Raw genomic sequence first — 24,224 nt, 5'->3', positions numbered from 1 at the left:
GGTAAATGGACATGAGCTTGTATAGCTTTTTGATGCACAGGTCAGTGCATCCCAAATGTTTCTGTGTCCATTATGTTCCACATTTTCTGAAAAGTGGAGCAGGCAAAAGACAGAGAGGATGGACTTTTCTCATAATAAGTGGGTTTGTAGACGGACTAGGTACAGATATTAGTGTTATCGTGGTAAAGTGTGTTTGGCATAAAAATAACATGACATTTAAATAACACTATCGAGCAAAAGTTTTGAATTTCCTGCTTCAGAACAGCTGCAGATTTGAAAGTAGAGGAGTTGGTTTATAACCCCTTTTTTCTGGTTTTGCAGCAGGCTCAGACCAGCTTCATGTTCTTGATACTGATGTGTGTGTTTGTGTGTTTTTGACATTTGTTCCTACAGAAATGTGAGCTCGGATGGAGCTGAGGCTCGACGCAGACTGAGGGAATGTGAGGGACTGGTGGACGCTCTGCTGCACGCTCTCCAATCAGCTGTAGGGAAGAAAGATATGGACAACAAGGTGAGGAGATGCTGGACTTATAAATGTACAGGATGTGCCCTTCACTTTTAGTATCTTGTCGATGATAACGTCTGTTGTTTCTGTCTCTTACAGTCGGTGGAGAACTGTGTTTGTATCATGAGAAACCTGTCCTACCACGTCCACAAAGAGGTGCCGGGGGCCGAGAAGTTCCTGGATCCCTCGTCGCTTCAGGCCCCCGGATCAGCAGGACCACAGAGGAAGAAGAAAGACGACGCAGGCTGCTTCGGAGGCAAGAAGGCCAAAGGTGAGGAGGAGGAAAGAGGGAAGCAGAGTGAAGTACTGCTGTGTTAATTCAACATTAGGAAGTAATCCAGTTTCATTAAACAGTGGAGGAAATGTTGGATTTATCGGATAAAACAATCAAAACCTCAAAACCTTACGAGTGCAGAACCCTAATTAATAAATACGAGCTGCAGCTTTTGATTACAAGGCTTACTTGTTGTCGCTTACCTTTGATTTTTCTTCATTTAATTCATGAAATCTGGAGGATGTTGTTATCTTCCTGAGCTCGTACAAATCGCTGTCAGCTGGAAAAAGAAACAATTTGTACTCTAACGCCATCCATTGGAGGATAACACACAGCACCTATTGAGCTCATGTTTGAACAAAAGGCCTTTGTGTCCATAATATCCCCATAAAAAAACTGCCTTTCAAAGCATTTACGTTCAACCTCTTCAACATGGACGTCCATCGTGGCACTTTCTGCCCCGTCAGGAGCTTTTCGTCGCTATTGACTCCCCCCCCCCCCCCCCCCCCCCCCCCCCCCCCAACAGATGTGCCACGTGCGCATGTGTTGTTAGCAACGTCTTAATCAGCAACCTCCCAGACAGTTAGCTAAACGACGCTTGTTATCTCCCCGTACAACCAATAATGGCCGCCATAAATCAGTCGGCCAATGAGGTGTGACTGCCAGCCAGTGACCCATGACACCTAACGACTCGCTGGAGAATCCTTTCTGATCCGGGGTCAGGAAAAAACACAGTAGCATGAACGTATACAGATTTATAAAGACACCAATAAACCACAACAATAGACGCACACACACACACACACACACACACACACACACACACACACACACACACACACACACACACACACACACACACACACACACACACATATTGAATAATGAGTTGTGTTTAGCTACTGCAGACCCTGAAGGGGTTTCTTCCGCACAATGAGGCTCAGGTACAGACACATTAAACACGGCTATAAGAGAGCATAAAGGGGGGTAGTTAAGCAGCACTGTCGGCGGTATGCTTTGTAATTTGTTTCCTTAAGTGGGCTGTGTTTGGCCTCCGCTTCATTTAAACGAGTAAAATACACCAAAATGATCAACATGCATGCTCAAGCCTTTTTTTTTTTTACCTGATAAATAGTCTGATTCTCTGCTGTTCTTTCAGCACATTTCTGTTTTCCTTATGCACTAAGCACTTATACAGTCACACTGAACATGTTTGTATGACTCGGTATCCTGACCCTCTTATCTGCACTGAACGCTGTTTCTCTGTCTTCTTGGTCTTTCCCCCCTTTCTCTTTTTCATTATATTCCCACTTACTTTCTTCAAGTCTTATTTTCCCTCTTTAAAAAAAAGCATCCCACTGGTGCCAACTCTTTGAACATGCTTCCTTTTGACTGCTTCTGTCTTCCCCAACTTTCCTCTTTCCAATCTCTAAAGCTCAATCACACTTTCTCTCTTTGGCCTCTCTTTCTTCCCTTTTTTTTCTCTGTCTCCTTCCCTCTTTGGTATGCGATTACTTTTATTTTGTAAAACTGTTAAAGGAGCACTCTGTAAGATATGTACTGACTGAAATGATAAAGTGATCAGACATTAAGGAAACATGCTATGTTGAAGTACAGCCAGTATGTCCTCCTTCTAACTTTAGATTCTGCTCCTGAATGCTCTGGATTTGTTTGGACCAGAGAAGGTAGGCAGTTTTAAGACCCCCCCCCCCCCCGACACACACACACACGGCCGTTTTGGACGCCCCTCAGTTTACTAGATATGAGAGCAGTTATCAGGTCAACAGGTGTTGCAGTGATGGAAGCAGCAAGAGAAGTGGTTCAGATAGAAGTGATTGTACCCGACCTAAAAAGCCTCTGCATGTTTCTAATAAGCTCCACGAGCAGAAACGTGCTCAAACTAGGATCAATATTGGAGATGTTTTTGAAAAATGGAGAGAGGTTAGAACACAGAAAGGTTTACAGACCCATACAGAGCTGGATAAACACTGAAGCTTCAGAGTCCACCACATGGTGACCTGCGTGATCATCGACTCTAGAGAGGAGGGGGGGTGAAAGCTCTCTATGAGGTTTTGAATTCAGACTGCAGTACCCATTAAACACTAGGTGTCAGAGTTACATGTTGCTCCTTTAACTTTAACTCGACAGCATCTTGACACTTGCACACGCCTTTTTCACCATGCTCTTTCTCTCTTCTCTCCGCTTTGTGTTTTTTTGGTATTGCTGCTGCTTCCTTGGCTAACTATAGAGGAATGGTTTAATCAAGGTGAGTGTGCCCCTCCAATCTTTGTAACTTCTGCTCCACTTCACCTCCTCCTCCTCCTCCTCTCCATCCTCCCCCCTCTCATCGTCCTCTTCTTTCCTCCTGGCTGTAGAAAATAGAAGTATTGTCCTCCAAAACCCCCAGACTTTAGATAACTGGAAGATTCCATTCATTTCACACCACTTCCTTCTCCGTAGCTTCCCTATCTATCTATGTAAAGCATTTCACCCAACACCATAGCCTCCACCCCTCCCAGTCTTGACATTATTTAAGGATAAGTTGAGGCTTGGTCTTCTAAGTTAGGTATAAGGTTAAAGCAGCAAAGCTGAACCAGGTAAGTCAGTGTGTGTTTGTCAGGGTGTAAAGTAGAGCTTGATTCATTTAAATGCATTAAAGCTGAAAATTAAAAGTCTGAACGTGTCCTTGAAAAGACACTTTCTGATCTATGATTGGACACAATGTTCGGCCTCTTAGACTCTTAGATACAAATGTCCCCAGCAGCTCTGAAGGAAATCTTTTTTTTAAGTTTTTGTTGTTGTGTCTAAGGATACATTTCAAGCTCTGCTATAGACCCTGTGATATTGTGTGTGGCTGTGTGTTTGTGTGTAAATGATTTCACTTTTCTAGACGATTGGTGCTGAAGCCAATCTGTGCTGAAGCTGCTTTTATCAGAGATTTCTGAGCCAAGTTTGCCTCCTAGTCCTAAAAGTTTGTAGAGGTGGTAATTGGGCCTCATTCCCAACGTTCTTACAGCCTGTCCCGATTCTATGGCTGCCTAACTGAGCGTCCTGACAACACACTACTGTTACCTGACATCCTGTTTCTATTTCCTCTCTGTTGTACCATGGCCGAGGATATACTTGATTTCTGCTATATTTATGTGTAGAATGTTGCACATTCTTCCTTTAGGGAAAATTAAAGGTTTGTTGTCATATCAAAACAAAACTGCAGAAAGGTAGCTACAGATAACTGTTATCTTATTTTAAAAATTCAAACCAAAAATCCTCCATCCTTTATTCAGGGAACTGAAATGTACGAGGTTATTCCCTGAAGGAACTCGCAGTGACCAGATATTTCACTTCCTTCTCGTTGAGGAGTCAGACTTTTTGTCTCTGTATTTATGTGCTGTCCCGTGGGCATGTTCATGTGCATGTGAAATGACCATTAGCAGACTGAGCTGCAATCACCCACACCCCTCTTACTATGGTTTCCTGTTTCCCACTGAATTAGTGAAGAGTGTTTCCTGCTCAGGAAGCGCTGCTGTTCAAAGATACAAGTGTGTGTGTGAAAGAGAAGGTGTTTTTTATTGTGTTTATCGTCTTGTGGTCCTTTGAATGTTCATCTCAAGTCATCTTTTTGCAAACAGCACCATGTAGAGTCGATGTGTGTGTTGAAACCTATCATGCTCATAGCTTTGTGTCCTGTGTGTACATGTGAACTTCATGCTTGCTGTGGTTGATGTGTAAACCTGGGTTAGACTGATATGTCAGTTCAAAGATGGAGAGGCTGTTTGAGCATTTTAAGCTTGAAGTTAAGGTTAGACATGAAGTGGGTTCAATAAATAGACACTCAATAGAAACTATTTGAGTCTAATGTGACTCATACCAGCCTTTCAAACGTCATATCCGTCTAACCCTGGTATCAAAAGATAGTGCTATATAATCCATTAGTCTCAGCGTATGACACTGACCTCCTCTTCCCTCCTCTCTCCTCTTTCCAGGCAGAAAAAACGGTGAGAACGACAAAAACTACGACACACTGGATCTGCCTAAGCGCGCAGAGCCGACAAAAGGTACGCCTCAATCTGTCAGGAACAAAACCTTCCTGTGTTAACACGTCCACTTCTGAGGCAGGAAAACTGTCCTCATTGAGACGGTATCCCGCTGGAGGAGACGGATTGGAAAAGAGTAGATATTTCAGTGTCAGCCTAGTGGAGACATGAGTGTAACACTGGTGGAGACATGAGTGTAACACTGGTAGAGACATGAGTGTAACACTGGTAGAGACATGAGTGTAACACTGGTGGAGACATGAGTGTAACACTGGTAGAGACATGAGTGTAACACTGGTAGAGACATGAGTGTAACACTGGTAGAGACATGAGTGTAACACTGGTAGAGACATGAGTGTAACACTGGTAGAGACATGAGTGTAACACTGGTGGAGACATGAGTGTAACACTGGTAGAGACATGAGTGTAACACTGGTGGAGACATGAGTGTAACACTGGTGGAGACATGAGTGTAACACTGGTGGAGACATGAGTGTAACACTGGTAGAGACATGAGTGTAACACTGGTAGAGACATGAGTGTAACACTGGTGGAGACATGAGTGTAACACTGGTGGAGACATGAGTGTGACTCTGGTGGAGACATGAGTTTAACGTGGTGGAGACATGAGTGTGACTCTGGTGGAGACATGAGTGTGACTCTGGTGGAGACATGAGTGTAACACTGGTGGAGACATGAGTGTAACACTGGTGGAGACATGAGTGTAACACTGGTAGAGACATGAGTTTAACACTGGTAGAGACATGAGTGTAACACTGGTGGAGACATGAGTGTAACACTGGTGGAGACATGAGTTTAACACTGGTAGAGACATGAGTGTAACACTGGTGGAGACATGAGTGTAACACTGGTGGAGACATGAGTGTAACACTGGTAGAGACATGAGTTTAACACTGGTAGAGACATGAGTGTAACACTGGTGGAGACATGAGTGTAACACTGGTGGAGACATGAGTGTGACTCTGGTGGAGACATGAGTTTAACGTGGTGGAGACATGAGTGTAACACTGGTGGAGACATGAGTGTAACACTGGTGGAGACATGAGTGTAACACTGGTAGAGACATGAGTGTAACACTGGTAGAGACATGAGTGTGACTCTGGTGGAGACATGAGTTTAACGTGGTGGAGACATGAGTTTAACGTGGTGGAGACATGAGTGTGACTCTGGTGGAGACATGAGTTTAACGTGGTGGAGACATGAGTGTAACACTGGTGGAGACTTGAGTGTGACTCTGGTGGAGACATGAGTGTAACACTGGTGGAGACTTGAGTGTGACTCTGGTGGAGACTTGAGTGTAACACTGGTGGAGACATGAGTTTAACGTGGTGGAGACATGAGTTTAACGTGGTGGAGACATGAGTTTAACGTGGTGGAGACATGAGTGTGACTCTGGTGGAGACATGAGTTTAACGTGGTGGAGACATGAGTGTAACACTGGTGGAGACATGAGTTTAACGTGGTGGAGACATGAGTTTAACGTGGTGGAGACATGAGTTTAACGTGGTGGAGACATGAGTGTGGGTTGTTAAGTTGGGAGGGAGGTCAGCTGTGTTGGTCAACAACAGCATTAGCCTTCAGCCTTTGATGGAGGAAGAGGCAGTCTGGTGATTTAGCTTTGTTTAATGGTTTCGTGCCCTTTTTGTGGCAGCCATTGTTGGCAGCTTATGAGAGCTTCAACTCTGTAAGCTCTACTTTTTGTATAACGGCAACAATGTGCTGGAACACAAAGGGCAACAAAAAGACAGCCTGTTTTTGTACACAGAGCTCTATCAAGTTTTCTTTATATAATAGACATCCATTGTTGTGTTTGTTTCATTGTACTTCTCCATCATTGTCTGGTGGCTTCTGAGCCTGGGACTGGGAGATATGGAATCATCTCTCCCTGCACTGTGTGTATGCAGTTTAAAAGTGACTGAAGGACGTCATTGACGAGCAGAAAAAAGTTCTTCTCCACTCTTTAGTTGATATTATGACTCTGTTGGACTACACATAGCAAATATTCTCAGCATGGTAAAGTGGACTCTTTTGCTTCGTCCACTACTTCCTTGTCGATCTATTTACATCATGTCTTGCCTCAGGAGACTCCAGCCCCCCCTCCCGTCCGACAGGGATAGTCCCCCGCTGTGAGGGAGATGTGGCTGTTCACACATTACAGTTGCAGCCCTCCTCGAATTCTCTAGATATTTTCAGAAGTGCATAAGTGAAAACGGCTCAATACTGTCAAAAAGGTTTGTCAGCTTATCGACTGAAGTCAGTAAGAGACCTCAGAAATAAAAGATTCTCATTAAATGTATAAAACCTGCCGATGGAGGACACATTTTCTATCTTTCTTAAAGCACATATCCTCACACTGAACATCTCTGTAAGATCCTCCATTGAAAGGTATCATCAGCCTTGTCCCGACCTGTTTTTCAACATATCGATACGGCAGAAATTGTATGTTAGCATTTCACAAAGCTGGATGGGAAAAAAAAGAGTGTTCTGCTGTTTGAACGCACTGTTGTTGGGTGATGAAGTCAAAGGAAACTGTGTCCTCTCCGCTCCATTAAAGATTGTGTAACGTGATCAGGTACGTTTGCAAACTCTGTACATGGAATAATGAAGAGTACAGTTTTGTCCCCAGACTCAGCAACTGGTTCTGTGTGACCAACCTTGTGTGTGTGTGTGTGTGCTATTGCATTACCAGGCAGTTGTAGCAGACATAAAAGCAAATCAGCAAGCGTCACACATATCAGTGCATCTTGATATATTGTGGATTTGTCTGCTTGTATTATACCTTCTTTTCTCTGTGTGCCATCCATCCTTCCGTCTAGTGGTGTCCGTGGAATTTGCATGCACTTGTTATGCACCCTTATTTGGTATTTACACATCAGCACCTTCATCATCGTCTAGTGGCAGCCACTCAAAGTCAATACCACTTCCTGTTTGACTGTTAATTAGCCACATTAGCACGGCAAAGTGTGCCCTCATTAAACTAGATCACGATTAATTGCTGCAAGTTAAGCCGATTTTGCTTCTTTTTTTTTTTCTTTTTTTTATCAGACCTAGAGTAAAGAGAAGCACATGAACTTCAAGGATGCTAATTAATATTTTCCCCTCACTGGGTTTTCATGGGTAAAAGCCAAGCTGGCATGCATTAACTCTGTAGCGTCTGTGGCTGTTACAATTGTGCTGCGATTACGTTACACAACGTGCTAACAACAACCCTAGGAGGTTTGAATCCAGAGAAAGCAATTATCGTTAAAGGGCCTAAATGTCATGCACTGTTGAAATGTGTAGATGGCTCCGTGTTAGAGAGAGCACTCGGCATTTTCTAGCTCGCAGCCAGACAAATCACATTTGACGTTTATTAGCTCAACACACAGGCGGGTAACAACAGTGAGGTGCACGGATAATCAGCTTAATCACTAGAGCAAAAAAAACCCCACATTGACTGGAGAGGAACATTTATCAGTTTTTCTTCTTCTGGGAAATCTCGGGGGTTAACGTGCTCAGGTTGGCGAGACAATAAAAGTCATCTTAATGCCTTGTTTGTTTGTCTGAGAAAAATAATGTATGTGAGCTGAGGCCTGGGTATGTACTGCTGCACCGACTGCACTGGCCGAGCCCGGGATCTTGTCTGGAGAGTTTGCAGAGATAGAGAGAGTGGCTCTCATCTGGCGGTGAAGGCTAGCAGAGATATGGGAGATTACATGTGTATCCTGATCCTGATCGGATGCCAGACAGAGAGAGGTCAGTGCAGGCCGGACCTGGTATTGGGCAATGATTAATCTCTTTGTTTGTGTGTGGAGGTGTGTGTGTGCGAGAAGGAAAAGAGAGGGAGAAAGAGGCAAGAGAGCGGGCCCAATTGGGTATTAAAGTAAAGTTTGATACGAGGTTTAAAGGTAAAAGCATGCAGTGTTTTCAGTATGAGAGCATTTAAAAAGATGAGCATTGATTTCTGTTCATGTGTGGACGGAAGAACAAGCTGTAAACACACCTTAACCATGATATCATCTTGGAGAGCAAACCGTGTAGTTGTCTTTTAGAAAACAGACTTCTTTATTATTTTGCTAAGTAAAACAGGAAGCAAGAGACATGAAACATGAGGGGGAAAAAAATAAAAGCACAAACGCTTAACTAGCCTGGAGCTGTGAAAGCTTTGTCTGAAAGATAGAAAAACACATTTACCAGCAACTCTGAAAGTCAGTTAATAAGTTATTTGGTTTATTCACTCAGGGAAAAAGTTCAGTTGTTAATCAGTGATAATATGTTGAATTATTTTCATTTGCCTTTGACTACTTCAGGGCTTCTCATCATGAGGCTACCAAACAATCAGTTGTATAACTCCTAATAAAAACAAGACTGAGAAATGAACTGTATTCTCTCAAAACATTTGCCCTTTTACTCTAAACCAGACTGAACCAGATCATATAAGCGGTGGCTGTGGCTCAGTTGGTACAGTCATTGTCTCCTACTCGGAAGGTCGGGGGTTCGATCCCCAGCTCCTCCAGCTGCATCTCCGATGTGTCCTTAGGCAAGACACTTAACCCTAGGTTGTTCCCGCTGTTTCAGCGTCCGCTTAAGCATGTGTATGAATGGATGAGTCAATACTGATGGACTCTTTACTCTGCAGCCTCTACCATCAGTGTGTGAATGTGTATGAATGGATGAGTTAATACTGATGGATTCTTTACACAGCAGCCTCTACCATCAGTGTGTTTAGGTGTGACCTGCGGTGTAAAAGAGCTTTGAGTGGTAAGAAGACTAGAAAATAAATATACAAGCTCAAGACCATTTAACATTTACCATATCCTCTTGCGAACCCTGTAACGGTGAGAAGTAGTGTTATATTGTAAAAGCTCTAGACGTCTAGACTGATACATTATCTATTCTACCATAATTAACATGGGTGTCTTGTAACGGCAGAACAAGAGGCTTAATGGCCAAACGCTGTTGTCTTATACAAGGAATATCTAGCATCGTATGTTTGACAGTTTGGTACCTAAGGTAAAAATAAATGGTCTTCCTTATCTTTCCATTTTCTCATTTATTTTAATTTGCTGTCCTAGTTATTGATGTGGCCATGCTGTCCATCCTAATGATCCTAATGAGTTATTTTGTCAGTGTAATTGCACCAGAAAGATGTTCCAAGCAGAGACGTTCAAGTAAATAAGACCAAAGTAACTGGCAGTGCATTATCCACGCCGCCAAGTACACAAAGCGGGAGAAAGAGAAAGCGGTGGCTTTCACAAAAGTAATTAAGAAGTGTGAAAAGAAGTATTTCATTAAAGATCTGGTGAGTGCAGCATCACCCTCCGAGATGATGAAACATTTTCCCAACAGTTAATTGAGACCCCATCATAAACCTTCAGATCGGAGAAAGGTCAGGTGAGGGGAGGAAGAGGAACTAGAGAGGAGAAGGTGTGACGTATCATGAATGTGTATTAACTCCTTCAAACTAAAAATAATTTTTCCCTTTTCTTGAGGTTTGCTTCACTGAGAGAGAGAAGGGCCAAGTCTAAGTTCAGTATACTTTTCTTTACACCTTAAATCCTTTAAATAATAACCAAGGCCTTTATTTACTAACCGAGGCCTGTACTAGGAGGCAGGCCTAACATAAGGGAGGTTATGAAATGGTTAAGACTTGTCCAAGGCCTTTTGGACCATTTAAACCATTAACGTACCGTTTATATGAAGCAGGCTTATATTAGGAGGTAGGCCTTTGTATGACTCAGGCTTGTATTTGGAGGTAGGCCTTTATATGAAGCAGGCTTGTTTTAGGAGGCAGGCCTTTATGTGATGCAGCATTTTAGTTGTTTTGCTTGCTTTTGCTAATTAGCTCTAAACACAAACTACACTTCAAGTCTAGGAAGTTTCCTGAAAAATGAAAACTATTGACCTTAATGATTACTAGATGAAAAGTCATAGATTTGTCAAAGTTAGCACAGTTCATCCTTAGGGGAACATTACTATCTAACAAAAATGCATTCATTAGTTGACCAATTATTCAAAACCACAAATGTATACAATGTGGACTGGAGACAAAGTCAGGGTAAACAGAAGGCCAAGGATTAAACATCTTTGAGTGGGGAATATTTCTACCATAGTTTGTAACGATTCATCCAACAGATTTGGAGATTTTTTAATAAAGGGAATCATGAAGCCTCTGCAGAATATTAAACCCATTAATCCAAAAGTTAAATAATTCAGCCTGCAACAAAGTGAAGGGCTCACTGACCCTCCAACCACGTTAACCTTCCCTGCCCTACTAGCATGACTAAAGTTAAAAATGAAGCCTTGAGTAGAAAGGTCTTTCCAAACTACATTAAACTGATGTAGCAACTTACCTTTACTGCACCATTATAGTGATGTCAATCAAAGGTTTGCGTTTACTGCCAGTTTGAAACCCCACATCAGTGAACTCCTGATTGCTTTCACGTCTTGGAGCTGCTCTTCCCATGAGTGTCATTTTTTATATAAGAAATGATTTGAAACTTTGTGGGAGACGGCAGTTTCCTCTGGCAGAGCTTATTCCCACCGTGATGAATCTATTTGTCAAAGTGCTTGTAGTTTCCAGTTAGGCTGATGGATCACAACTGCATTATGTGGTGCTAATTAATCATATCTGACAATAAGGGCAATCTGCATAGGCAATAATGGCCTTGTGTTGGAAAAGCCTCAGTGCTCCTATGAGCTTGCCCTCTTGCTCTCTGTCTTTTTACGCTCGTTTAATAACTCTCATTTCTCTCACTCTCTGCCACTTCAGTGCTCTCTCCATCTCTGGGAGATGGATTGTGCTCCTCTCTCCTCGCAAAACGCACACTGAGCAATTGAGAAAACTGGAGCGTTTACCAAGACGACAACTGTGGAACGCGTCTCGCTGCTTTGTTTCGCACGCTGAGCATTTAATATGCGGAGAGGTCTTTGCATCGACAAACAACTGTAGCACACGCTGTTATGTATTGCACTGTATAACCCTCTCTGATATCATCCCACTGGAGATCTCTATTTTTAGTATAATGAGCGCCGACTGTTGTGCTATCGGAGTCATCTCTGTCTCTGATGAATCACAGCTCTTGAAGTCTGAGAAGTCAGAGGCTCGATTGAATTAAGGGAAACAGAGCATCACTTTTTGTTTGTCTCCGCTGTTAGAGGAGACATTTTTCACTTAATGGCTCCGTGGCAGGAATCTGATTCCTCTAATCCTCCCCTCCCTGCAAATATCTCTATGGCTCATAAGCTGTGGCAAGAAAAACAATCGTGTAGCCCAAAGGCTGGATGAATGTCCTGATGCAGAGAGCAAACATGTTCTCGACGATCCATTTTTCAAGGAAAAGCATCTTTGCTGCCAAGTCTGTTTCAGGGTAGAAGCACCAATCAGACGGGAGGGAAAGCTTTGGCATGTACCCTGTCCACATGAAGGTTGTCTTAATTATGGATACTTTGATGCGTTTTCAATACCACATGTTGTTATTTTATTGATTGCTTGTATCAAAAAAAGTACAGAAACTTTGAAAAACTATATGTATTTCATAAGAATGGTGCGTAGGAGAGTACTGAATCCATCCAAATGTGCGGATAATGTGCCAATGTTTTTGTGCAGTTAAGCCAGTGTGCAGGAGTTTGCCTGCAATTTTTGACAATTGAAAACAAGAAGTTATCCAGTTGGTTGGTCTAGGACTTCCTGTTTTTGTTGCAGTGATTTCAAAATAGGTATCAATACTGTTTGATTCTTACTAATATCATTGCAAACCCTAGTCCAGATCTACACCCAATTTCTAACCAGTAGTCCTATGACGACTCTGTCCATTTTCATGCCTGTGGAATTTAACACCTACATCCTGAATGCTGACTCCTGGCCTAGCCAAGTTCTTTCTGATTTGAAGCAAGGACCTTGCTGCTCCGGTTGCATCCCGCTTTCACCTCCTCGTCCTCACTTCCAGCCGTCACATTTCACAGCAACGCGTGACCCCGTATGTCGATGGCGCACAGAGATGGAATGGCACGTACACAAAGCATGCTCACAAACAGCATGCACATGATAAATTTAAAAAAAAAAAAACACTTGTGCAGACCATATTCTTGTGGGCATTCACACATACTCTCTCGAGCTCAGCGTCTCTGCTTTTCTAACACATCGCGTCCACTCGAGAAGGTTGGACCAGACTGTCTGGCATCTTCTATCAGTGTCGGCCTCATTACCCTTCCCTTTGCAGCACTCTTTCTTTATGCTAGCTATTCCTTTGCTTCACATGGCGTACATACATTTCATACATGTCTTTATACTGGATGCAGACATGTCCAGAGGAAGGTCTATCTTCTGTTGAGACTAATTGGTTTCACATTTCTGTTGAGGCTCTGCAATAACCTTCAAATGTAGCTTAACGGGATACAAACAAATACCAAAAAAAGAAACATCCTATCTCAGGAGATTTCCCATTTAAATAAGGATAAATACATGTAAACAAGAACATGGAACCCAAACATCAGACATAATCATGCTCCTCCTGGAATTTCCGCCCAAACTCTTTTATGTATGATTACAGTTTCCTGCAGTGAAGAAGTTTGCACAGGGGTGCACCAAGTGGCAGGAGGAGATAAAGGATGTGTTAGACAAAGCACAGATGTGAAATGATTCCATTTGCACTTACTTTTTATAACTTCACCTAATTAGATGCTTGTTCTGATTTTACGATAGTCAGGCAGAAACACAGCAGAGACGGATTTAAATCAGATAGTTGAGATGCAGTTCAGCCAGAAGTTGGAAAGATTTAAATTCATCAACTGTCCTAATTGTTGCCCACCCATGTGTTGTACTTGATGGTTAGTTCAAAGCAGTTCTGATCAGAACACAGATGTTTCTGGCTGCTACCTGACAGCTCAAGGTGCCACCGCTCTCTTGACTGGGATAAGGCAGTCCCACATGTGCATGAACTGGTTAGAATAGTAATGTTTGAGGCCAAGGCTGAGGATAAATGCAACACTAGTGTATGAAATCATGGCACCTGTAGCGTAAGTGGGCTTTGGTCCTCTGGGCAGGTGGCCAAGGTTAGAGTCCGGCTCAATGGGTTGTCTCTCAATTGGAGGGATGGTTGTTCTGTCCATGTCTCCTCCTGTGTACATCAGCACTGAGCAGGCTGTCCTGAAACTTTCTTGACATTTCCTGGAGCACATGTGTGAACAGGGCTAAGTTAGGATAGAGATCTGGAAAACAGTGACAATTCAACTGTAAAACTTTGGATTCATTTGGGGCAGCAGATGGCAACAGTGTAGAAATACGATTAGTTTTGTCAAGTGGGAAGTCCTTGGTGTTAAATCAGTCCAACATGCTAACTTGCTCCAGATGCTAAATGTTCCATTAGAGCCTCCCTCACCAACCTACCTGACAATAACACTGAACCCCTCTTTGCCACCCCAGCTGTTGGGACTTCCTGTACCTGCTCTGCTGGCCATAGCTAACCTGGCTCTCCTCTGATGCCAATCACTTTCCATCCTTTTGTATTTTTTTAATTAAAACTCAGCACAACACAGAGAAATTGGGCTTATTATGAGTACAGCCAGTGGCTTGCAGCTGGTATTTAAACTACTTCAACCTTCCCTTCATCTCCCTGCATCCTCTCACGAGCGGTTTCATACACAGTGATGAAAAGGAGCGATAATAAGGTGTGGAGGAGTGAAAAAACAAATGAGGGGAGCGGGGATTGTTGAAGTGGGACCACCTTGTGTTTTGTCGGAAATACAAAGAGGTTTGCATAATAAAGATATTCCTAGGAGGTCTGCTGGAGAGTGGCTGCTCTACACCTCATTAGTGAAATGAAGTCCTTGCAGATTAGTGTGTGTGTGTGTGTGTGTGTGTGTGTGTGTGTGTGTGTGTGTGTGTGTGTGTGTGTGTTGATGCATAGCAGCATTTATCCACCTGTGTTTGGTAAAAGATAGTGGGGCGCCTTTAATCCCCTGCACCTCCTCTGTGGCAGTTCAACTTAAAAAGCACTTCCTCCCCAATATGGCAGCAGTGATCAACTGTTTCTCAACTTCTTTAAACTTTCTTTATCCCCCCCCCCAAAAAAAAAAACTCAGCATCCCCGATCAGCACTCATCCTCCTTCCAACACTCCCACCCGGTGTTCTTTAAAGTGCAGGAGAACCTCAGTCGCCAGCAACATCAGGCCCTTCAGACGATCAGCCGTGTCATCCGCCTCCCCCATCTCCCCATATCTGAGCGTTTGGAGCAAAGAGATAATCATGGGACAAGGACGATTTCCAGCGAAGTGGGAGGAAGCCTGTGAGATTTATTTGCCAATTGGAGCCTTTTGTTTGGCCCCCCGTTTGAGGCACAAGAGCGCTGCTTCCTATTTCTACGAGAGATGCTTTAATCTAATTAAAAGCAGATTAATGGCGTGCTGACTGGCATCACTGGAGCTACAACAGAGGCTTAGTGAGGAGGGGGAAAACACCCCCCCCTAGAATTTGCCACTGTCCTGTTACTGGTAAACAGTAAGTGAAATATCGGTCGTAAACAGTCTAGACCGTTGCAAACAGGAGCGTCTAAAATGCACCCAAGGGACTGCTGTCCTTGTACACAATGACAGGAGAGAGTCAGGAGGACTGAGGAGGCAGGCGTCCAATCAAACTGCCCCTTTGCGGAGGTCTTACCCTGACAGACATGACACTTTGGGTTATATTTTAAGGGTCTTTTATATCACATCCAGCAACAAATCTGTGCACTTCAGATGAGGACGGGATGAGGCAGACGGAGGGGAAGTGTAAACAGTCAAAGGAGGAAGATGATATCTTCTATTTATGCAGGAGAGGAGGAAGAGGAGTGGGCGGGAAGACGAGACGTGAATTGCTTTTTTTTTAATCCACTGTAGAGAGTTTTTTGGCATCCACAGCCAATCTGTTTGACTGGTCTATAATGGTGAGTGTTTAGGATTTTAATGTGCGTTTGATTTGACGATGGGTTCGTTTAAGCCGGCGGGGGGGGCCATGTCCTGTCATCCTCGCTGCCTTTCATTTGACTCTTGAAAGCACACACACACACACACACACACACACACACACACACACACACACACACGCTCACACAAATCCTCAGTCGTACAGCTGTCCACAAACACAGAAACACACATACACACACTCTGACCATGAGGGGGGGTATTACGGCTATTAGATGTGGTGTTGTCTGTCAGTGTTGGAGAGACAGAGAGAGTCGGATAAGCTATACATGTGTGTGTGTGTATCTGTGTGTGTATCTGTGTGTGTATCTGTGTGTGTATCTGTGTGTGTGTGGATACATCGGGGTATATGGGGAGAAAAAGCATAGCTACCTTCTCATCCTCCAAGGCGAGAGTTAATCCAGAGTATCCATCACACTTCAGCGTGCCATTTCACAGACTGAGGAGAGGGGGCTGGGGAGGCTTCGGGGGGGGGGGGGGGGGGGGGGGTAAATGAGAGATGGCTGCTGACACCGACCCAGACACAGGAAATCCCTCCACCGTCAAACACCATCACAGCCATCATCTCACATCCCCGGGTGCAGACTGTATCAGAGGGTGAAGCTGTTCAGGGGCGACTGTAAGGGCTCTCTGGAGCTCACAGGGTGTTTTCTTTTTATTGACATTGTTGTAAATTGAGAGAGAGAGAGAGAGAGAGAGAGAGAGTGGGGAATGACATGCGAGAAAAGAGCCTTAGGCCTGATTTGAAACCAACCGCCCGCTTGGAGGTATATCCTCCGTACATAGGTTAAATCTACCCACTAGGCACCCCAATGCAAGTAACTCTGTAAGAGACAATATAGTATGCTAGTTAGCCCGACATGCTAATGTTTGTAGCATTTGCTAAAGGAAATAAACATGGCGAGGCATCCTTTAACGCTTGTGTTTTTTTGTAAGACCATTAAAAGGGGTGCACATTTACAAAAAACTAAACACTAAAGCGTCACTATGTAATCTTTTATTTTTTTAAGATAAAAAACCTTCACTGCACCAACACTGCTAACAGTAACTCTAAACCAAAAAAATTCAAGAACAGACATTCATGCCACTCTTCTCTGCACATATGTCTCTCTAATCCTGATTCCTTTCCATCATCCAAACCCAGACCCCCATCAGCCAACACCCCCCCCTCCCCCCTCAACTCACCCCACATCTGCTCAAGTCTATAAGGCCTCTATCTTCAGTCCTCATTCCAGTCACTGCCATATCTCTATTAACCCCCCCCCCCCACACACACACACACACACACACACACACACACACACACACACACACACACACACACACACACACACACACACACACACACACACACACACACACACACACACACACACACACACACACACACAGCAGCAGCAGTCCACAGGATTATCTAGGCTTATTCCCGAAGGCTGGACACCCAAGCCTCCACCCCCCCCCCCCCCCCCAAACTGCAGAGGACATCATTTAGCTCGTGCTGCAGTGCATCAGTTTCTCATGTGCTTTATTCTCGACGTCTTTTCTTCTTTTTGGTCCTCCCGTCTCCCATCCAGCGTACAATATTCATAGCTCAAATCCACTCTCTCCATCTCCATCTCTCCTTGCTCTTTTTATTCCTTTACTTTTCCCTTGTCCTGCCCCTCACCCACGTTATTATTCCTTCCCTCCCTGCTCTTCTCCTCTGTCAGCCTGACTTTGCCCTCTCTTTTCCCTCTTGCCTGAACTCTCTTTCCTACCACTCCCACTCTTCCATTGCCTCTTTGAAAATACCTGTCAGGTTTAAGTGTGTCACATGTTTGGAATCGACTGTGTCTCAAATCTGTGGTGAAATCACAACTCCGCGCCCTGACAACTTCGGCCCTTTTTTTATTAAGCATCTCGGGGCTCGGGTGAGCGACTTAACCCGCCAACAGGAAATTAAAAAAACGCTGTCCACCACCTCCACTGCAGCTCCCCTCTCTCTCCATCTTTCACTTCATCTCGTTCTCTCCCTACCTGTTCCTTCCCCCTGTATCTCCACCTCTCTGGTAGGCTCCTGGTTTTGCCTGAGTTTTTAGTTTTTGTTTGTGTCTGGGTGAGGACGTGACTCGCCTGAGTAAAGACAACAGGCACTGAAGGTGATGCTGAAACACACTCCACTCTCACTGACACACACACACACACACACACACAAATTCACACACACTAATGTGCTTGAAAGCAGATACATGCCTCTCCACTCTGAAGCACTTGAGCGACTGAGGGAGCTGCCTGCCTCTAAACACAAACTCAACACGCAGCACGAGCAGCGCCCCGGCCTCTAATTGTAGCCCTCGGGCTAGCGTTTTGCTCAGTTGCTGTTGAATTATGGGAATTGCACCTTAGGCTGAGAATAAACTTCATTTGGAGCTACATTCGCTGCCAATTTAACTTGCTAATCACTCTCTTAATTTCCACACATTAATGCCGCTAAATGCAGTGCGTCACCCAAACGACCGGGTTTTGTTGTTATGTGCAGATTTAAGGAGCGGTTTGTTCCCGCGCCTCGTCCTGCAGAAGCCAAACTGTCTCACAGGAAACACAAATACACATAGACGTTTCCATAGCAACCCTAGTACTACCACTATGTACTCTTTCATCTCTGCATATTGTCTACATCAATAGATGATCTCTTTTTGGGGGGGGGGCATGTCGGCGATTTAGGTACAGAAGGGTGTCAGAGAGACAGGCGGAGAGAAAAGACGAGAAATATGTTTCAGACGAGTGAGGACGGGGAAAAAAAAGAGAGAAAATAAATGTTCTCAGCTCAGCAGCAGGCTCCTCTGTATCTGTTCTCCATCTGCAGCGAGCTTAACAGCACACATACGTCTGCTGTGTGTGTGTGTGTGTGTGTGTGTGTGTGTGTGTGTGTGTGTGTGTGTGTGTGTGTGTGTGTGTGTCCTCAGCGTTGTACCTCTACTGTTTTAACACTACAGTTATCATAAGACAGGCTCTAAAGATTCATGGACAATCTTTATTGCAGCAGGGCAGACCTGTATTTATGACTCGTCTGGGTTCACATCATTAAACATTCAAGATGGCGGCAGTGCCAGAGAGTTACACAGAATTACATCAAACTCTTCCTCTTTTTTCTCTCATCCTCTCCTTGTCTCTTGTGGGTGATATGAAGTGGAGTCAGCCGAGACACTTTGACCCAGTCAGCTCCACTGCTGATACTCGTTTGACCCAGTTTGACCCTCACCGCTGTGTGAGTCTAAAACGGTTTCAAGTAAACTTTGTCTTTACTGGAGAATCCAACAGTAAGTGCTCGGGTTCAGACTGAAATAAGAGCTGCATTAAAAATGATGCACAGCTTTGGTAGAGGCATGTTGCTGCAGATCAGATATATGAAGATTGAGCTGGGAAATCCTGAAGTCAGGACTGTCCAGAAGTCAAAACACAGCACAGCACCTCATGATCCTCTAGCGTTGAGTCGAGTCAAATGTATTCATACAGCACATTTCAGAAACAAGGCAATGGTGGTTGTAATGGTGACGTTATCTGCTCTGCGTGCCTTTCACTGTTATATTGCTCTGAAGTCCCTGACTCAGAGTCTTATCTTCCCCAAAAAGTCACCTGCTGGTCTTGCCTAACTGAGATGGATTTAGGCTCAGTTTGCTCCGTCTGAGTCCAGGCACAGACTTTAGGTGCCCTAAAAATCCCACCAAGGGGTACTCTGGTGGTGAAATCCACCCACAGCCGGTACAGTTCAACACTATACATGGTTGTTAGTGAGAATTGTGTTGTGTCTGTCAATGAAAGTGAACAACACAGATTCATCTGCTGGTCTTGCCTAATCAAAAAAGGATTCAGTTTAACAATCCACCCCAGAACAACTCTGGAGAGTCATCACAGTGCTTATTTACTCAAGCTTTCACTTCATCAATAAACTGTAAAAATACTGAGTTCATGCTGCAAAGTAATCCAACAGGACTGTATTAGAGCTTTCACACTTGCAGAATACTCCTGAAAAACTCCTGATATTTCCAGGAGGAGCTGCATGTGTGAACGCAAACAGCCAAATCTTTTGTTCAGACTTCACCCGGAGTTTCTCCTGCCAGACCTCTAGTATTTTTTCTGCAGCAAGTCAGAGTGAGCTGATGTAGCAGGACATTCTCCAGAGAATTCACTTCGAGCCAATAGGGGAGGGGGGAGTGACATTGCACGCCACCATTATGATCTCTGTGCTCTAATGAACCTGCTGCACACTCTTTTGTTGATAATGTGATTCTGTTGAACTACACGTAGCATTGATATAAAGGCAAATATTCTCATTATAGCATTGCATAGCTGACTCTGTTGCTTCTACTGTCTTTTTTTTAAGTCACGTCTTACGCTGTGAGGAGATTATGAACAGTCAGGTCAGGAGAATATTCGGAGCAGTCCTCCTGAAATGATCTAGATATTTTCAGGAGTGCAGATGTGAAAGCTGCTTATGTTTGCATTTTTGCTTCTGTGACTGACCAACAAAGCAATTGGCTGGTTGAGGTCACGTTGCTTTGCATCAAAAGTCGAGCCTGCATCAACATACATTATCAACGCTAACAACGTGGAGAGATAAATATCCAGTTGTACCAAAAGCAAAGGCAGTTTGAACATCGACTATTTAATGAAAGTCATCCAGCTTTAGGTTTAATGTAAGTTTTAACCATCGGTTGTGTGACGGTTAAAAAGATACTGAGCACGCTCACGATAGCTTTTTAGTAATTAGATTACTGTTGGCTTACCTAAAGCTGGAGTCATGTTTGTTTTCATTTTGTATCATTTAGCCTGAAGAAAGCTACACAAGAAGAAAAAAGCAAACCTCCCAGTAATCTCATTATGACTTGATTGTTGATACAAATGGTATTCATATAAAGTTCAAGTTCGGAAAAGGGCAATTAGGATGAACTAATTAGGATAAACTCTCATATGGCATAACAATGATTTAGTGATGAAGGTGAACTACCAGCTGGACGCACAGCCTTGGTATGATTAACTGTGGGACCTTTTTCGTCACATTCAAAAGACTCATTCAGGATCCAGAGTGGCCCAAAAGAAGGGGTAAATAAATCTCTGAAAAATGGAATTCACTCTTCCCCATAGTCCATTTTGTGACGGGCGTCCTGTGTGGCTGTGCAGACACACATCTGTAATATCAGACAACATTAGACAGTATTAACTGTGGAAGCCATTTGCTGCAGAGCCAATTTGCCACAAAGGGTTTTCATATCCACACGACACAACAAGTGACATATCTTGTCAATATGTTTTCCCGTCCTGAGGGAAATAAAATGTGTATCTGACAGAGATTCTAATATAAACTAACAGCCTCACCTCAGGCCCTGAATCACTATTACATTAGCGAGAGGAAACATTGGAAACAAACAACCAAAGCATTACCTCGGTTGATCCAACGAGAGGCCGGAAAGCTGCAAGGCAACATTCTTGAAGGAGCCGCAGAAAAACCTAACACAACTGTGGCTCAAGAGTTAGGAACCCACTGACTCTGTGATTATGTCTCAGGTTCAGGGGGTTGTAGCTGTAGAGATGGAGTGTTTCCAGTGGAGTTTCAGTCTGTTCAGTGTCAGCGTATTCTCTCTACCGGTGTGGATGTGTCCTCTCTGGACTGAAAAGCCCACAGCGGGACTCTGCTGTCCTATCAGCACAGGAAAGAGGAAGTACTCCCCTGTCACTGCAAAAAGCAGCTTTGTGAAAAAGGGTCCCCATCGTGCTTAATGGTAGGAAATGAGCTTTCATGGAGCAGACTTTTGGTAGTGCTGGAGCTGGACCCCCTGCTGTGAAATGGCAAAGATGGAGGCAGAGATGGGGGAGGTTTTTTTTTTGGGGGGGGGTTTTGCTGCATGTTTCATCATCTGTATCAAATTCTCTGTCTCTCTCTCTGCCCTCCCTCGTTCTCTCCATCCCACCAGGGCATCTTTGTGGCCCAGAGCTGATGGGTAACTGTCCAAGAGATGGGCCGGTTGCCACCTCTCTTTGTCAACATCCAACAAAACTAAGGCCAAGCCACCATGTGGGTATGCTAATGTGTGGCGCCCTGGGGGCTGCCTTTAGAGATGCCAATCTGCAGCAGAGGAGAAATTGAAGCTTTGACTCCTGGACTCTGTCAGTCTGAAGGGCCGACTGGGGGGCTGAACGGCCTTTGCAGCCTGGCGCTGCTCTGTTTTGGCTGCACTCTGCTCTGAGTCTGCTGGGAGGAGGGCTGTGGAGGGGAAAGGGAATGCGAGCCTCGCATCACATGTTCTCCCTCCGGCTTCAGATGAGGACACATGCCTTTTTTTTAAATCAGCTCAACTACAATCATGGGTCAAATTGTTTTTTTTTGCAAAAGAGTGTTTGTTTGCGGTTTAACTCGTGTGGAAGCAGATTTACACGGTGGTTCGTTCCGACAGCTGAAAGAAAACCTGAAAGGCAATTAAGAGTGATTTTCTGTGATTTGTACTCGTGCATTCACATGCATCTCATGTCCGATGCCTGATTACATTCATGCCTCACATTACGATGAATCTCCAGAATACAAATGGAATGATTTCTCTTTGCCCTTTCAATACTCGATGCATGTCATCTTCTCAAGCAAAGCTAACTCAAATCAGAAAAGATCAATTGTACTCATGCACAAGAAAACCATCTGCCCTAGCTTTAACCAACAAACTAAACTTACTCATTAAAAACCTTTCAATAGATTCTCTAGATCTACACGTATGTGGCTGAGTGTTGATGGGAAACATGATGTCGCCCAGTGAGCTATACTCCAAGGCTTACTCGCCTGTATTGACAGATAATCAACATGCATAATGGCCCGTCTGATTTTAATTACCCATCATGCATTGGAATACTGACACTGACTGCGAACTCCATCCATCCGGTCCTTCAAGTGGCATAAAGAAATCTGCATTATTTGCAATCCCAGTCAGCCTCAAGGCAGCGCTGTTTAAGGCGTTTTTCTCATGCCCTCGGGGAGCTCTGCCAATTTACTTGTTTTGTTTACGCGGCTCCATCGCTCACCTTTTTTTGTTTTTTTAATGAACCCGAGAGAGTCACAGCAATTATTATACTGGTGGTGGCATACTACTTTTTAATGAGGTGCTCTTTTTAGCCATTGCCCCGCTGCAGTGCCACGCTGTGAAAATCTTCATTAGCACTAAAGTGCTCGTACTCATACAGTATAACACTCTTATACAAGAGACTGGAGACTCGATGACTTGAGACTCTTTCCCACTCCTCGTTTATTTATGCGTGAGTGATTCATTATGAGGAGATGGTGACCCTGTGGTCAGCACTGTTCGTTCTGTGTCTCTGTCTCTCTGTGACGGCGACCTGGAGAGAGTGAACAAATCACACCCACAGCAGAAAAGTCCCTGCAGTATACTCGACATCATCAGCATTTCAATTAAGCAATCGTCAGGAGTGCAAAAGGTTAGAGGCTGTGTGTTATTGCAATGATCCTGTGAATGCAGAAAAAGTATGTGAGAGCAAAGATTTGTCTCGGAGGGGTTTTTTTTCTTTCACATGTCACTCGCTTTATCTCCCTCCATCTCTCTGCTGTCCCTCTGCAGCGCTGTTAAACTCCCCTATGAGCTGTAGAAAGTGATACACCACCATGTCCCCCGTACTCGATGGAAGTGTTGTGTACTGTTAGTATCCTGGAAATAAATGGAGCCAGTACAGCGCTCGTATAGAAGGAAGCAAGAGTAGAAAGAACAGACAGGATCGATGAACATCACTTTTTGACATGGCCGCACGAGGGTTTGGTGTGTGTGTGTGTGTGTGTGTGTGTGTGTGTGTGTGTGTGTGTGTGTGTGTGTGTGTGTGTGTGTGTGTGTGTGTGTGTGCGTGTACAGAGGGGTTTGTAGAGGTGTGTGTCCAGTCCTGCACGACTGCAGCCGACCCACCTACAAGAAGGCAGAGGGCTAAGAGAGCCACATTTTGTTCACATGCATGTGTGAATGTGTGTGAACAGTTAATCCATTATCATTTACCAGCCTGTCACACCGCCACACCTTGCTCTTAATTGCAACCAATTGTGAAGCTACTTGAACCGAGTGAAAGCAACAGCTCTGCACTGAGCAGCACTCAATCACTTCAGCTAAACTTTTGTTTCTAACCCAGTTTTCATGCACCACAGCACCACAAAGCTCCTTCTCTTCAGAGTCTGGGTGCTAATTGAGCGTCACCTCGATCGTAGCGTCATCTTCAGCTCTGAAAAAGTAACCAGTTGCTGCTCCCACTCACCTCATGGAGGGATGAAAGTAGTTCTCCTGAACTCTTTGTATGTGCATTTCTGTGTGTGTTTGTCGGTGTAGTTATGGAGCAGAGCTCTGCAGGAGTCGGGTCAGGGCATCTTCAGTAATCAACACACAAGCAGGGTGCACAGATGAGCTGGCCTCAGCTCACCAGGAGTGGGCACTAGTG

The 24,224-nt window shown here is 44.2% G+C and overlaps 1 protein-coding gene across 12 annotated transcripts in view; it reads left to right on the top strand.

Moving 5' to 3' along the window:
* arvcfb (ARVCF delta catenin family member b) overlaps window positions 1-24,224 on the top strand; it is a 263,985-nt gene that overhangs the window by 213,057 nt on the left and 26,704 nt on the right. For 9 of the 12 annotated variants that reach the window (XM_061037314.1, XM_061037313.1, XM_061037308.1 and 6 more), the window contains 4 exons: window positions 394-511; window positions 605-776; window positions 3,028-3,045; window positions 4,763-4,834. In XM_061037314.1, coding sequence (XP_060893297.1) covers window positions 394-511; window positions 605-776; window positions 3,028-3,045; window positions 4,763-4,834 — 380 coding nt within the window. The remainder of the gene's footprint in view (window positions 1-393; window positions 512-604; window positions 777-3,027; window positions 3,046-4,762; window positions 4,835-24,224) is intronic. The other 3 variants (XM_061037311.1, XM_061037303.1, XM_061037305.1) reach the window with 2 other exon arrangements.

Source organism: Labrus mixtus, chromosome 5, assembly GCF_963584025.1.
Source record: "Labrus mixtus chromosome 5, fLabMix1.1, whole genome shotgun sequence".
Classification (NCBI taxonomy): Eukaryota; Metazoa; Chordata; class Actinopteri; order Labriformes; family Labridae; genus Labrus; species Labrus mixtus.
The sequence above is the reverse complement of the archived record's forward strand: the minus strand, read 5'-3'. Positions and strand labels throughout refer to the sequence as shown.